The sequence below is a fragment of the Candida jiufengensis genome, assembly GCF_024610255.1.
Source record: "Candida jiufengensis strain CBS 10846 chromosome Unknown scaffold2, whole genome shotgun sequence".
Classification (NCBI taxonomy): domain Eukaryota; kingdom Fungi; phylum Ascomycota; class Pichiomycetes; order Serinales; family Debaryomycetaceae; genus Lodderomyces; species Lodderomyces jiufengensis.
In genome coordinates this window covers 1320344-1333552 of record NW_026261561.1, presented here as the reverse complement: position 1 = coordinate 1333552, position 13209 = coordinate 1320344, and the positions used below count along the sequence as shown (strand labels likewise).

Genomic DNA, 13209 nt, shown 5'->3' with positions numbered 1-13209 from the left:
TAATCAGATAGAATTATTAAAATAATCGTTCTAATCGCTCATTTGAGTTTATAAATGTTTATACATTTTATAGTAAAAATTAGATTCTTAACTGTACCTTTTGCTTTTAATATAATTTAAACATCTAATTTTGATGTCTTCAAATGTCGATGAATATAATGCATTGGTTACTTTAATCAAGAAGTCGCTAGCGGGTGATGTCGATGGACGCGTTCATGAACAAGCAATAATAAAAAGTCATAATTATCTACTACAATATCAATCAGAAGGTCATTGGTTTTGTAATGATCATTTATATCCAATATCAATTTATTCATTAATTCTATTTTCATTTCCAGAAACAACTTATAAAACAGATTTACTACCTCATTTCACAAAAAGTCTTACAACTTGTACAAATTGTCTACGATCTTTTAATAAGGGTAAAGCTGAATTAAGATTAAGTTTTGCAATTCAAAAAAAATTACCAATATCAAATGTTCAACAATTTATCAATGCAATTACCCAATGGGAAATAACAAACTTAGCTCCATTGTTGGATACTACTTGTCAACAATTTTCAGATGGGGATTTAATAGATGAAGATCAAGCTAATATTGTGATACATTGGTTATTAAATAATACAGATATATTAATACAAAACGGTCATATAAAAAAGCAATTTGACTACATAGTAAGCCAGCTTAAACTTGGTATAATTAGATCCAAACCAAAATCATTATTACCTGGGTTAATATACATTTTATTTGAAGGTACAGCTGATGCAAAAGCATGGGCTAATCAATGGATAAATAAATTAAAACAAAGTCAAGTATTATATGACAAAGTGGGACTAAATGAATCAGTAATTTTAGAATTTTCAAAACATTTATACAGAATTCAAGACGCTGAATATTATAATAGTCGAAGGGCTATAAGATTCTGGGAAGTTTTCAACACAATAATAGATTTTATTGATGATGATGCATTTGTTTCAAGATTTAATTCCCCCAGTGATATAGAAGTGATGAGTAAACATAACAATTTAAGATTCAATTCAGTCACCAAAGTACTTGCGAACACTTTAATGTCTCAAGTTGACGAACCTTTACCTATTTTATTGAAAGTATTTACAAAATTGTTAAGAAAATTACAATCAACTTTTTGGTCGTTAACAATTCCTACAAATCATTTAGAAATAAATCATGCAATAATAAGTAATCCGGCTTATCATAAATTACTAGAACAAGGATCAATGGAAGAACAATCAATGTATGACTGGAATTTAAATGACATAATTCAGTGGATGTTTGCAATAGTAAAATCAGTTCCAGTTTCTCAATCACAAGCATTAAGTTTGAAACTATTTTCTTTTTTGATCAAGTTCTCATCAAATGATGTTAGATCTTTAAATGATCTGAGAGTACACAGAGAAAGGTATTTACAAGGTTTAGGTTGTAAATTTCTAGACATAGCATTTGATTTTGTTGATAACGGTGACGTGGCTCTCGATTTTGTTGATAATGGTAACGGATCAGATTCGAATTTTGCCGTAAAATTGATGGCGTTGAGAGATCTTAGAGCTAAAATTGAACATGTTGGTGATAAATTGGTAAGTTTAGCAATTTCCAATACTGGTGATGAGTCATCAACTTCGTCACATGCTTTGAGCGTTATTATTAAATGTTTGAAATACGATGTTGCACTACTATCTCACAATAGTATATTATTACTTGATTTCAAAACTCCTGTCATTTACGATACATTTCCGATGCTTTGGGCTGCTGTTAGTAAATCAAAACTTAATGCCAACATTTTCATGGCTAAAGAAATAATCAAATGCTTTAGTGGACTAGTTGTTGCAATTCGATTTTATCCAACTAAAAATCCAGACACAAATAAACAATTGATGGATAGTAGATTACAACATAATGAGAATATTGATTCAATAATTAAATTTGTGAATCTGATTTTTGGTAATATAAGTCTTGCATCCTCTTCATCATTAAACGAAATTATCAAGGATACTAAATGTTTAGAATCAATTTGGTCTTGTATATTTTTCCCACCTACAGCTCAAGCAGCATTAGATATATTGGATGGTATTTTTGATGGTGGTGGTAGATTTGAATCTATTCAAGAGTGTTTAAATAACAATTTGAATGGAACTTTAAGATCAATAAATGGACGTGTCACTATTTTAACTAAATTAGAAGCTTTTGAACCAACTCCAAGAGCTGTTAGAATATTAATGGATGTCGTAAAAGCATTAACCGATCCTTTGAGCTCGATTTTATCTTCAAGTGAGGTATCAAAAGCTTATATGGAAATACAACAATTTTGGAGTTCATGTTTATCATTTTTGATTATGATTTATGAAAAAGCTATGGTTTGGGCCGGTAAATATCATATGCATGAATTGGTTGAATTTACAAGAGATACTTTGGATTTAAGTCATTCCTTGTTAGAATCATTTCGTTTGATTGCAGACGGAATTGCTCCATATGCTGGAGAAGATTCATCAATAAGATTATTTGGTGTGTACATGAATGCGTTTAAAAATATTTTAGCATGGTTAAAATTGGGTGACACTGTTCTTTTGAATTATTGTGTTGATTTGGTTTTTAAAGTGATTGATTTAGCCGTTGAACAAGGTTTTCCAATAGATGATAGTGTAATAGAAACTTTTGCAAAATTTGGTGTAAAAGCTAAAAGATTTAATAATAAACTATCAGAAAGTCAAAGATCGCAAATATTAGCAAAAGCCAGGGAATTTAATGATGCTTTAGTTGAATCTATTGTGCAAGCTAATCATGATCACAAATCACGAAGTAAAATTGAACTTATTGAAAAATATGTATCACCAGAACCACCAGTGGTAATTCCAAAATCTTTTTACAGGCCCCCACAACCAGCTACATCTCATCAAAAACAACAACAAACTTTGGGTAGATTTGCTCGAACAACAAGTGAACCACCGGTTGCACCACCTCAACAAAAAGATGCCAAAGGTACAAACACTATTGCTTCATTGCGTCAAGAATTACAACAATCAAGACAAGCAGTCAAGACTGAGAAAGTTCCAGCACCTGCTAGACCAGCAGGTTTCAATTCCAAAAAGACACCACCAGTTATTGGAAGGTCGTTAAATTCTTCTGCACATAAACCCAAAAAAACAGAAACAGATTCATCATCAGAAGAAGATGATTCGGAGGTGGATGAATTATTTGGTCGTACGAGAAAGAAAGTTAAGATTACGGAACTTGATTTCAATGGTAAAAAAATAAGTTCGATCAATAAACCAAAAGCATTAAAACCAGTTGATCAAGAAAAACTAGATAGGGACAGAATGAGAAAGAGATTAAATGTTAATCTTAATCCATTATATCAAATTGTTTTAAAATGGAACTATAATTCCAATTCTGAATTTCCAACAAAAGATAGATCAGCTTATGAAAATACAAAACCTACTTATAAAGATGTTAAGGAATATGTCAAAGTTACTGAACCTTTGCTAATGTTGGAATGCTGGCAAGGTATACAAGCTGCTAAAAAAACAATCGATGAAATCCCATTTGAAGTATTTATTGGTAGTAGAACAAGTGTCGACAACTTTTTTGACGTTTTCACATCAATGAACAAAAAAACAATTCAAGATAGAAAATTAACAGAATCCGATTTAATAGTATTAGCATGTAATAATGAAGCCATAACTGATCCAGCTGAACAAAGACGTTACATGAAAGCAGAAGGTAGTTTAACATGTTTGGCCAAAATCAGACTGATCAAATCAGCAAATCCAGAATCTTGTGATGTAACTATAAGAGTGTATCCAACTGGTGCTATGATGGGTGCATTAACTCCTAAAATGACTTTACTTGGTATGAAAGTAATGCAAATGATAACAGTTGAAAGAGAATTTTCTTCATTGAAAGGATTAGAATACTATGATTTAGCCGATTCAATAATAAAAGCTGAACCAAATAAACCAGTAGAAATGAGAGATGAAGAAGTTGATCATATGTACAAAGTTTATGATGTAAATAAATCTCAAGCAAAAGCTATTATGGGAACATATAGAACTAATGGATTTTCATTAATTCAAGGTCCTCCTGGTACTGGTAAAACTAAAACTATTTTGGGTATTGTTGGTTATTCATTATCTCATGATAAAGACGCAAAAATACTTGATGCACCAGAGAAGAAACCGACACCTGCTTCTGAAAAGTCAAAAATCCTCATTTGTGCTCCTAGTAATGCCGCTGTTGATGAATTGGTTCTAAGATTAAGAGATGGTGTAAAAAATTCCAAAGGTCAACATATGGATTTGAAAGTGGTCAGACTTGGTAGAAGTGACGCTATCAATGCCGCAGTAAAAGATTTAACTTTAGAAGAATTAGTCGATAAAAGATTACAATCAACTCAAGTTGATGTCAGAGTTGATCCAAACATTAGAGAAGAACATACTAAAAAAATACAAGAAAGAGATCAAATAAGAAAAAGATTAAATACTGAAAGTTTAAGCGCTAGTGAAATTGAAGAATTGGAAACTAAATTACGCCAAGTAAATAAAGAAAGAAGTGATTTGGCAAAGAAATTGGATGATCAAAGAGAAAAATCTTCTATTGCTTATAGAACTAGAGAAATTGATAGAAGAAATATTCAAGCACAAATTTTAGCTGACGCACAAGTTTTATGTTCCACATTATCAGGTTCAGCTCACGATTTAATTGCTAATCTTTCAGTAAAATTTGATCAAGTAATCATTGATGAAGCTTGTCAATGTTTAGAATTGTCAGCAATTATTCCTTTAAGATATGGATGTAAAAAGTGTATTATGGTGGGAGATCCAAATCAATTACCACCAACTGTATTATCTCAAGCAGCCGCATCGTATAATTATGAGCAAAGTCTATTCGTAAGAATGCAACAAAATCATCCAGATAGTGTTTATTTGTTGAATACTCAATATAGAATGCATCCAATGATTTCAAAATTCCCAAGTGCAGAATTTTATAATTCAAAATTAATCAACGGACCAGGTATGGAACAGAAAAATTCAAGACCATGGCATTCAACTAATCATTTAACGCCATATAGATTTTTTGACATTGTTGGAAGTAGACATGAGAAAAATGAGTTAACTCGTTCATTATTCAATACAGAAGAAGCAAATATCTGTTTACAATTAGTACAAAAATTAATGACAATGATACCACAAGCAACTTTTGCTGGTAGAATAGGTATAATTTCACCATATAAAGAACAAATTAAAAAGATCAAAGATGTATTTATTAGAAGATATGGTAAAAATATTTTAGGTGAAATTGATTTTAATACAGTTGATGGATATCAAGGTCAAGAGAAAGAAATTATTATAATGTCTTGTGTAAGAGCAAGTTCTACAGGTAATATTGGATTTTTAAGTGATATACGTCGTATGAATGTTGCACTAACTCGTGCTTGTACAACACTTTGGATTCTAGGTAATAAAACATCATTAGAAACAAATAAAGTTTGGAAAAGATTATTAAAAGATGCTGAAGATAGAAATTCCGTTACTGAAGCTACTTCTGGATTTTTAAACAGCTATGATACTTTTAATACACAACATAAAAGAGCTAGTGAGAGCACTCCAGTTCAACCGATGAAAAAGACAAAATACAATGGGACAGAATCCGAAGGCAATGATATACCAGCTTCATCTGGTACAATACCGAAGACACCAACAAATGTATCATCAAAGAGTCTGAATAACAACAACCTTTCCATACCTAAAAAACCAGTCAATAACAATCTTGCAATACCAAGAAAGCCATTGATGAATGATTATAAATCTTCAACAAGCGGAAGTAACTCAACTCCAATAGCTAATTCAAGATTTGATAAAGAGGGATCACCTTTAATATCCAATAAAACCACCAACATTAGTGAGAGAAAACCAACATCATCAGGTACTTTACCAAACAGAAACACCAATTCATATACAAACAATACAAATTCAGCTGGTCCCAACAATTTCAATAATAACAAACCTAAGCCATATGTTCACAATTCAACTACGGCATCTACTGGAACAAAACAATACGATAATAACAATGTAAAGAAGTATAAATCAAAACCTTATATTCATAATTCAACTCCACCATCACAATCTAATCAACCATACAAACCTCCATCAACTAATACTACAGAGAGGAAACCTACGTCATCGGGAATGGTATTACCACCAAAACCTAAACCAAAATCAAGCTTATTTATACCAAGAAAACCATTCAATCAAAGATGAAAACGAATAATAATGATATATATATATAAATTAGTATTACAAAAAATTGCATCTATATATATAATACTATTTACAATAATTAATTCTTTTTCTTACTGTTAGCAACATGATTTGTTTCTTCTGATATCAAACTTATACCTTTCTCTATAGCTTCAATTTCATCATTTATAAAGTCTGAAAAAATAGCATCTTCATTTATATTACAAAGTTTTATAAGCAGTTCTTTTGTTGATTTTAGAATTTTTAATATAGGTGTTTTATCACTATTTGTAGTTGATTGACTTAAGATTGACTCGAGATTTTCTTCTTGTGATGTGAGTACTTGTTGTACATTTGACCATTGTTTATCGTATTCATTAAAAATAGCAGCTTGTCGAGATGTAGTCAAAACTTGATCATTTAATGCTTGAAATCTATGTAGAAGATACGCTTTTATTGTATCTATATCCAATTGAGACACTAATGTATTTGAATATTCATTAAGTTTTGAGTTTGTTCTATTATTGGCATTGGGAGTTGATGTATGTACAAATTTGTTGAGTATGTCTTGAATTTGTTGCTTTAGTATTGATGAATTTTGAGATCCTCGTATATAACCTTTTTCGTATGCTGTTGGTCCATGATCATGATTCATTTCTGATGGTGGAGTTGTTGAGGTATTAGGTTCTGGATTATACGGCTGCATCCCCATGACTGGTCCGGGAGCTTCCTGCTTAGCTTCTGATGCTGATATTGGGTTTTCTTTAGTAACATTCACAGGTACCAGGAATGAAAGATCTATTGGTGTTTGTTTAACGAGTGTGGCAATTTGAGCTTCAGATATACCATCGTTTTGTAAATATGTATATAGCACGTCTTTTCCTTGACTTTCTAGGTTCTTGAATCCTTCTATATATGACGATGTCTTACTTTCAATTATACTTGTGGCACTTTCAATTTCTTTATTTAGCAATAATTTTTTCTCTTTCATCATTGATAATTTCATTTGTAATGCATCTATTTCTTCATCTAAATCATTTGATTCATTTATTAATTTAACTAATTTAGATCCATATTGACTTTGATCACTTTTAATATGTTTGATTTTTTTCAAAACTTTTTCACGTTTAATATCCCAAGATTTGAAATAATCTTCTATTGATCGAGTATATGTTGCATCTTTTAAATATAGTTCGTTTAATGAGTAATGACATTCTGATAATTGATGAAATATTTGTAGTATTGATTTTCTTAATTGATCTATATTATCCCCAGTACTTAGTGAGTTAGGGTAATTATGTGACTTTTCCAATAAGTCTTGTTGCAAATATTGGATTCTTTTAGCTAGATGCTGTATTGGTTCATTGTAATTTTGATTCACTACCGGCGGTTTGGTAACTGACTCTAATACGCTACTTAATGAACCAATAAGTTGATCTTCGTCTATCTTATCTTCTTCTTTACTCGATATAAATTCTTCCGGATCTAATTCATATTCATTTTCATCGTTTGCAACTGACACTAGTAGATTTGAAGTTGGTTCATTATTACCTAAATTACTTATTATTTGACTTTTAACTGTAGATGCTAAATTTATTGAATCATAATCATTTTCCATCGAGTTTGTGTGGTTTCTTATCTTATCTATATAATCAAATACATACACAATATATATTTTTTTTTATTTTTAACGCTTGCGTGGTGATGATGATCTATCGATCTTGACACAACAAATTAAAACTATTACTAGAGAAAAATTGGTTACATTAATTTGATGTCATTAATAACGTCTGATTGCTAATTCTGTTGATCACAGAAAGGCATGTGGTAAATACTAAACTAGATTATTCAAATGATTATAAATTGTGGGGAATCCACAATAAGTATAATAGTAAGAATAACAATAAATCACTCAATACTTACAAAAGTGTAGTTTGAAGACCATTTAATGTCATTCAGTCATCAGATACTTATCATTTTCTTCTTATCTTTACTTAGTTATGATGATATTAATTTATGATTAATGTATATTAATATCTAAAACACAAAACGCGTGTAGTAATATTTATAAAAATTATTAATAATAATACATCATATATTTAAATAGATCTGTCATCCTCTCAATAATCAACCAACCACCCATTATTACATGAAAATCTTATGTGTGGCAGAGAAACCATCAATTGCAAAAGAAGTTGCTAACATATTGGGTGGTGGAAATATTAGAGTTAGACAATCAAAAAATAAATATATTAAAAATTATGATTTTAGATTTTCATTTTCAAATACTGGTTCATGTGATGTTACAATGACCTCTGTATTGGGGCATCTAACTAATCTTGATTTTCCTAGTTCTTATGCTTGGGGTAAATGTTCTCCAAGTCAATTATTTTCTGCAAATATTATAACAAAAATTACTCAAAAAGAAGTATTTGACAATATATCAAATGAAGCTAGAAATTCAGATAAATTAATGATTTGGACTGATTGTGATAGAGAAGGTGAATATATTGGTAAAGAAATATTCGATGCAGCCAATAAGGGAAATAGAAGAATTACTATCAATAATGTTTGGAGAAGTAAATTTTCACATTTAGAAAGAAATCATGTTGTAAGAGCAGCCAATTCACCAATTGAATTAGATATGAAAGCTGCAAACGCAGTACAATGTCGTATGGAAGTGGATTTAAGAGTTGGATTAAGTTTTACAAGACTTTTAACAGATAATTTAAAAAGATCAAGTATAATAAAAGATAAAGAAGTTGCATCTTATGGTACTTGTCAATTTCCAACTTTGGGGTTTGTAGTTGATAGATTCAAAAGAGTTAAAAATTTCAAACCGGAACCATTTTGGTATATAGAGCCAATGGTACGAAAAGAAAACAAAAAAACAAATTTTAACTGGGTTAGAGGCCATATATTTGATAGATTATATGTAATGCTACTATATGAAAAATGTTTAAAAAATGAACATGGTACAATTACAAAATTAGAAACAAAACAAACAACAAATTATAGACCATTACCATTAACTACAGTTGAATTACAAAAAGATTGTGCAAAATATTTTAAAATGTCAGCAAAGGCAACATTAGAAGCAGCTGAAAAATTATATAATCGTGGGTTTTTATCTTATCCAAGAACAGAAACTGATAAATATCCATCATCAATGAATTTTAAAGAAATATTTGAAAAACAAAAACAAGATTCAAGATGGGGATTATGGAGTACTAAATTAGTTAATGAAGGTCATCAACCACCAAGATCTGGTTCACATGATGATCATGCACATCCAGCTATTCATCCAGTAAATTATGTATCAATTGATTCTTTAACTTCACAAAATGAGAAAAAAGTATATGAATATGTTGTTCGACGGTTTTTGGCTTGTTGTTCAAAAGATGCAATAGGAATGCAAACACTGGCAACTTTAAAATGGGGTGATGAATTTTTCACAGCAGAAGGTTTAATGGTTACTGAAAGAAATTATTTAGATATTTTCATATACAAGAAATGGGAAAGTTCCAAACTGTTACCAAAATTTCAAGAAGGTGAAACTGTAAAAATAAGTAGTGGGCTAATGAAAGAAGGTAAAACAAGTCCACCTCAATTAATGACAGAAACTGAATTAATTGCATTAATGGATGCTAATGGTATAGGAACAGATGCAACAATTGCAGAACATATTGATAAAATCATAAGTAGGAAATATGTTATTAAAGAGAAAAAAGGTAAAACAGATTATATTATACCTTCTAAACTAGGTATGGGATTAATTGAAGGATTTGATAAAATGGACTTTAATGGAATTTCATTGTCAAAACCATTTTTAAGAAAAACTTTGGAGAATAATTTACAAGAAATTTGTGATGGTACTAAGAGAAAAGAAGAAGTTGTTGAGGAAATGAAACGTATATATTCAGATGCTTATAAAGTTTGTAGTAATAATATAGCTAATATACAAATAGTTCAGTAAAAAACCATGTAACGCTGAGTTGATAAACTAAAAAGCCTCCTAAAACCCCCTTAATTTGTTTCGTGAAAAAAAAATAAATGAGAAAAATAAATAACGATCTAGATTATTGCATCAAAAACTCACCTATAATCTCCTAATCAGCCAAATGTTCGGTTCACTGGGGTTTGGAAGCTCAAACCCATTTGCCACGGGTACAAAGACCGGCTCAGCATTTGGAAGTAGTGGATTTGGCTCATCATCTAATAATAATCAAACTTCATCAGGTTTTGGAAATTCAGGCTTTGGTAGTTCAGGTTTTGGATCATCAGGATTTGGCAATAAACCTCAACAACAACAATCAACTAGTACAGGTTTTGGTAGTTCTGGATTTGGAAGTTCTGGATTTGGAAGTAGTCAAGCGAAACCATCACCATTTGGCTCACAACAAACATCATCAGCATTTGGATCACAAACAAACAATAATCAATCAAGTTTTGGAAATTCTGGGTTTGGAAGTTCAGGTTTCGGTAAACCAACAAATACAACATCAGCATTCGGAAATCAAACAACTACATCATCAGCATTTAATAAACCAGCATCAGCATTTGGTTCACTATCTACATCTCAACCATCTGCATTTGGATCATTAAATAATCAACCACAAACCACATCAGCATTTGGTTCATCAAATACATCAACTACGTCTTCTGCATTTGGAGGGTTTTCTGCTCAAACTACAAATACTTCTAATCCGTTTGGAACACAGAAAGCCAATCCTTTTGGACAATCAAGTTCTAATGCATTCCAACAAAATAATAATAGTAGTAGTCCATTTGGTCAAACAAAAACAGAATCTAATAGTATATTTGGACAACAGAAACCTAATCCATTTGGTCAAGCTCCAGAAAAATCTAACCCATTTGGACAAACTCCAGAAAAGCCAAATCCTTTTGCACAATCATCAAATAAACCAAACCCATTCGGTCAAACTACAACAACAAGTACTTTTGGTCAACCAAAAACTACTTCTTCAACCTTTGGTCAACCCTCGACAAACACAGCTGCATTTGGTCAACCACAAACTAACCCGTCACCCTTTGGTCAAGCTCAACCATCACCATTTAATACAAAACCTACAACAAATACTCAATCAGATACTACTACTGCAGTTGATATTGCAAATTTAAGTGCTGTGGTAATAGAAGCTTTCAAATCTGCTCATTTTGAGTTGGGTAAAGTGCCTGATATACCACCACCACCTCAATTTATTCTGTGATTAAATGATGTAATTTTTATAGAATAAATAGTTAATGATAATTTACGAGATCTTTAAAAGTACACACAAAAAAAAATACTAAAACTATTTCCTTTTCTTTTCTTTTCTTCAATTAATGATTTGTATAGAATGTGGTCAACCAAATATTCAAAATCTATATTCAAAATATAAAAGTGAATACGTTAAATTAACAGTTTGTCCCGCATGCAATAAAGTTTGTGATAAATACATTGAATACGATTCAGTCATTTTATTTTTAGATATTTTGTTATTGAAAAAACAAGCATATAGACATTTATCTTATAACTTAATTGAAATTGATTTTAATCAGAATCAAAAATGGTATAAATTAAATCTTATCAAGTTGGTGGTTTTGATTTTGTTATTTGAAGTTTATTTAAACTGGGCTGTTTTTGAGAAAAATTATACAAAGTACAATAAATTCAATAATGATGAAATTAAATTGTTTAGTAAGAGTATTGTTTATCAGTATTGGTTCTTCATATTACAAACGATACTAAAGAGTATAATTTTTAATTTCATAGTTCAATTTAATTTGAGAGTGTTTTATGGATGGGGATCGAATTACAATTACAATTTTATTGAAAAAACCTTAGTACTTTTGAAAACAGTCATAGTATCAGGATCAATTAAACTATTTAAAATTCTAATATTAATTTGGTTAAATGATATCCTACTTATACAAAATATATTTGAAATAATTGCAATATTTAATATCGTGGAGTCTTTACATATTATCACTAATTTGAATTATTTTACAATTAGTTTCAATATTGGATTAGGTTTATTGTCTCTGAATATAGGTATTAATTATTTTAATAAATTTATGACTTAATGATTGCAATAATGATAAATGATAATTTTTGTCTATTACTTGTAGCTTAAAATTTAATTACTAACTTGACGATAAAAAAAACCGTTTTACATTTTATCTACAATACATCTACGAAACTTTATTTCTATGTACAACTAATAGATGAAATCATCAATAATTTCGATTTCATTCAATTTATTCTCACTAGCAATATGTTCAAGTGGATTATATGATTGTTTTAATCAACAATTACCACCGTATTTGGTACGAGGTGGTCATTTCCAATTTTTGACTAATATTTCATTGATTTTAACAATAATTTATATCATAACGGTACTATTAAACATTCAAGATACAATTATACTATATAATATAGTAATAAATCTAGAATTCATAGTAACATCGGGGTATTGGACATTACATTACATCCTACCAAGTTTATTAAATACCAAATCATTACCATCAACATTCACATTAGATTTTAAAATTCATTTATTCCCTTATTTATATCTTTTACTAGTTAAAGAAAAAAGAAATAAATTAGGTTTATTATATACTGGATTAACTATTGGGTTATATTGGTCATACATTGAATTGATTGTTGGCACAGATCCTTCAGGTGTTAGTAAATTTGCATACCCGTTTTTGAATAGAGGTGGAATTGTTGCAAGATGTTGTTTTATGATTGGATTTTGGACTTTAAGTTGTTTAAATTATATCTTGTTAGGTTATATAAAGAAATAGAATTTTAGATTAATCTATTGTAAAATACATATTTAATGAAAATAGTATTCTCATTTAGTAGTCTTGTGATAATTTCAATTAAATCCCTCTCTTTTAAAGGTAAGACGTTTGGTCATTTGAAATTTGTCTAATTTTAATACTATTAGTGATCT

General features: G+C 29.9%; 5 protein-coding genes across 5 annotated transcripts; 4 read left to right on the top strand and 1 right to left on the bottom strand. All coding sequences in view use genetic code 12, as the record gives it.

Annotated features, from left to right (window-relative positions):
- Window positions 1–133: 133 nt before the first annotated feature.
- On the top strand, window positions 134–6268 carry SEN1 (putative DNA/RNA helicase; the record flags this gene model as incomplete). Its single annotated transcript, XM_051764223.1, has 1 exon — window positions 134–6268. One exon carries the CDS (start codon window positions 134–136, stop codon window positions 6266–6268), a length of 6135 nt encoding a protein of 2044 aa, XP_051619675.1.
- Window positions 6269–6347: 79 nt separating this feature from the next.
- Window positions 6348–7865, bottom strand: KGF54_003614 (uncharacterized protein; the record flags this gene model as incomplete). Its single annotated transcript, XM_051764222.1, has 1 exon — window positions 6348–7865. The coding sequence occupies one exon, from the start codon at window positions 7863–7865 to the stop codon at window positions 6348–6350; it is 1518 nt and encodes a 505-aa protein (XP_051619674.1).
- Window positions 7866–8396: 531 nt separating this feature from the next.
- On the top strand, window positions 8397–10223 carry KGF54_003613 (DNA topoisomerase 3; the record flags this gene model as incomplete). Its single annotated transcript, XM_051764221.1, has 1 exon — window positions 8397–10223. The coding sequence occupies one exon, from the start codon at window positions 8397–8399 to the stop codon at window positions 10221–10223; it is 1827 nt and encodes a 608-aa protein (XP_051619673.1).
- A 145-nt stretch (window positions 10224–10368) lies between these two features.
- Window positions 10369–11478, top strand: KGF54_003612 (FG-nucleoporin; the record flags this gene model as incomplete). The annotated part of the gene is made up of 1 exon (XM_051764220.1): window positions 10369–11478. One exon carries the CDS (start codon window positions 10369–10371, stop codon window positions 11476–11478), a length of 1110 nt encoding a protein of 369 aa, XP_051619672.1.
- A 997-nt stretch (window positions 11479–12475) lies between these two features.
- On the top strand, window positions 12476–13057 carry KGF54_003611 (uncharacterized protein; the record flags this gene model as incomplete). Its single annotated transcript, XM_051764219.1, has 1 exon — window positions 12476–13057. One exon carries the CDS (start codon window positions 12476–12478, stop codon window positions 13055–13057), a length of 582 nt encoding a protein of 193 aa, XP_051619671.1.
- Between the last annotated feature and the right edge of the window lie 152 nt (window positions 13058–13209).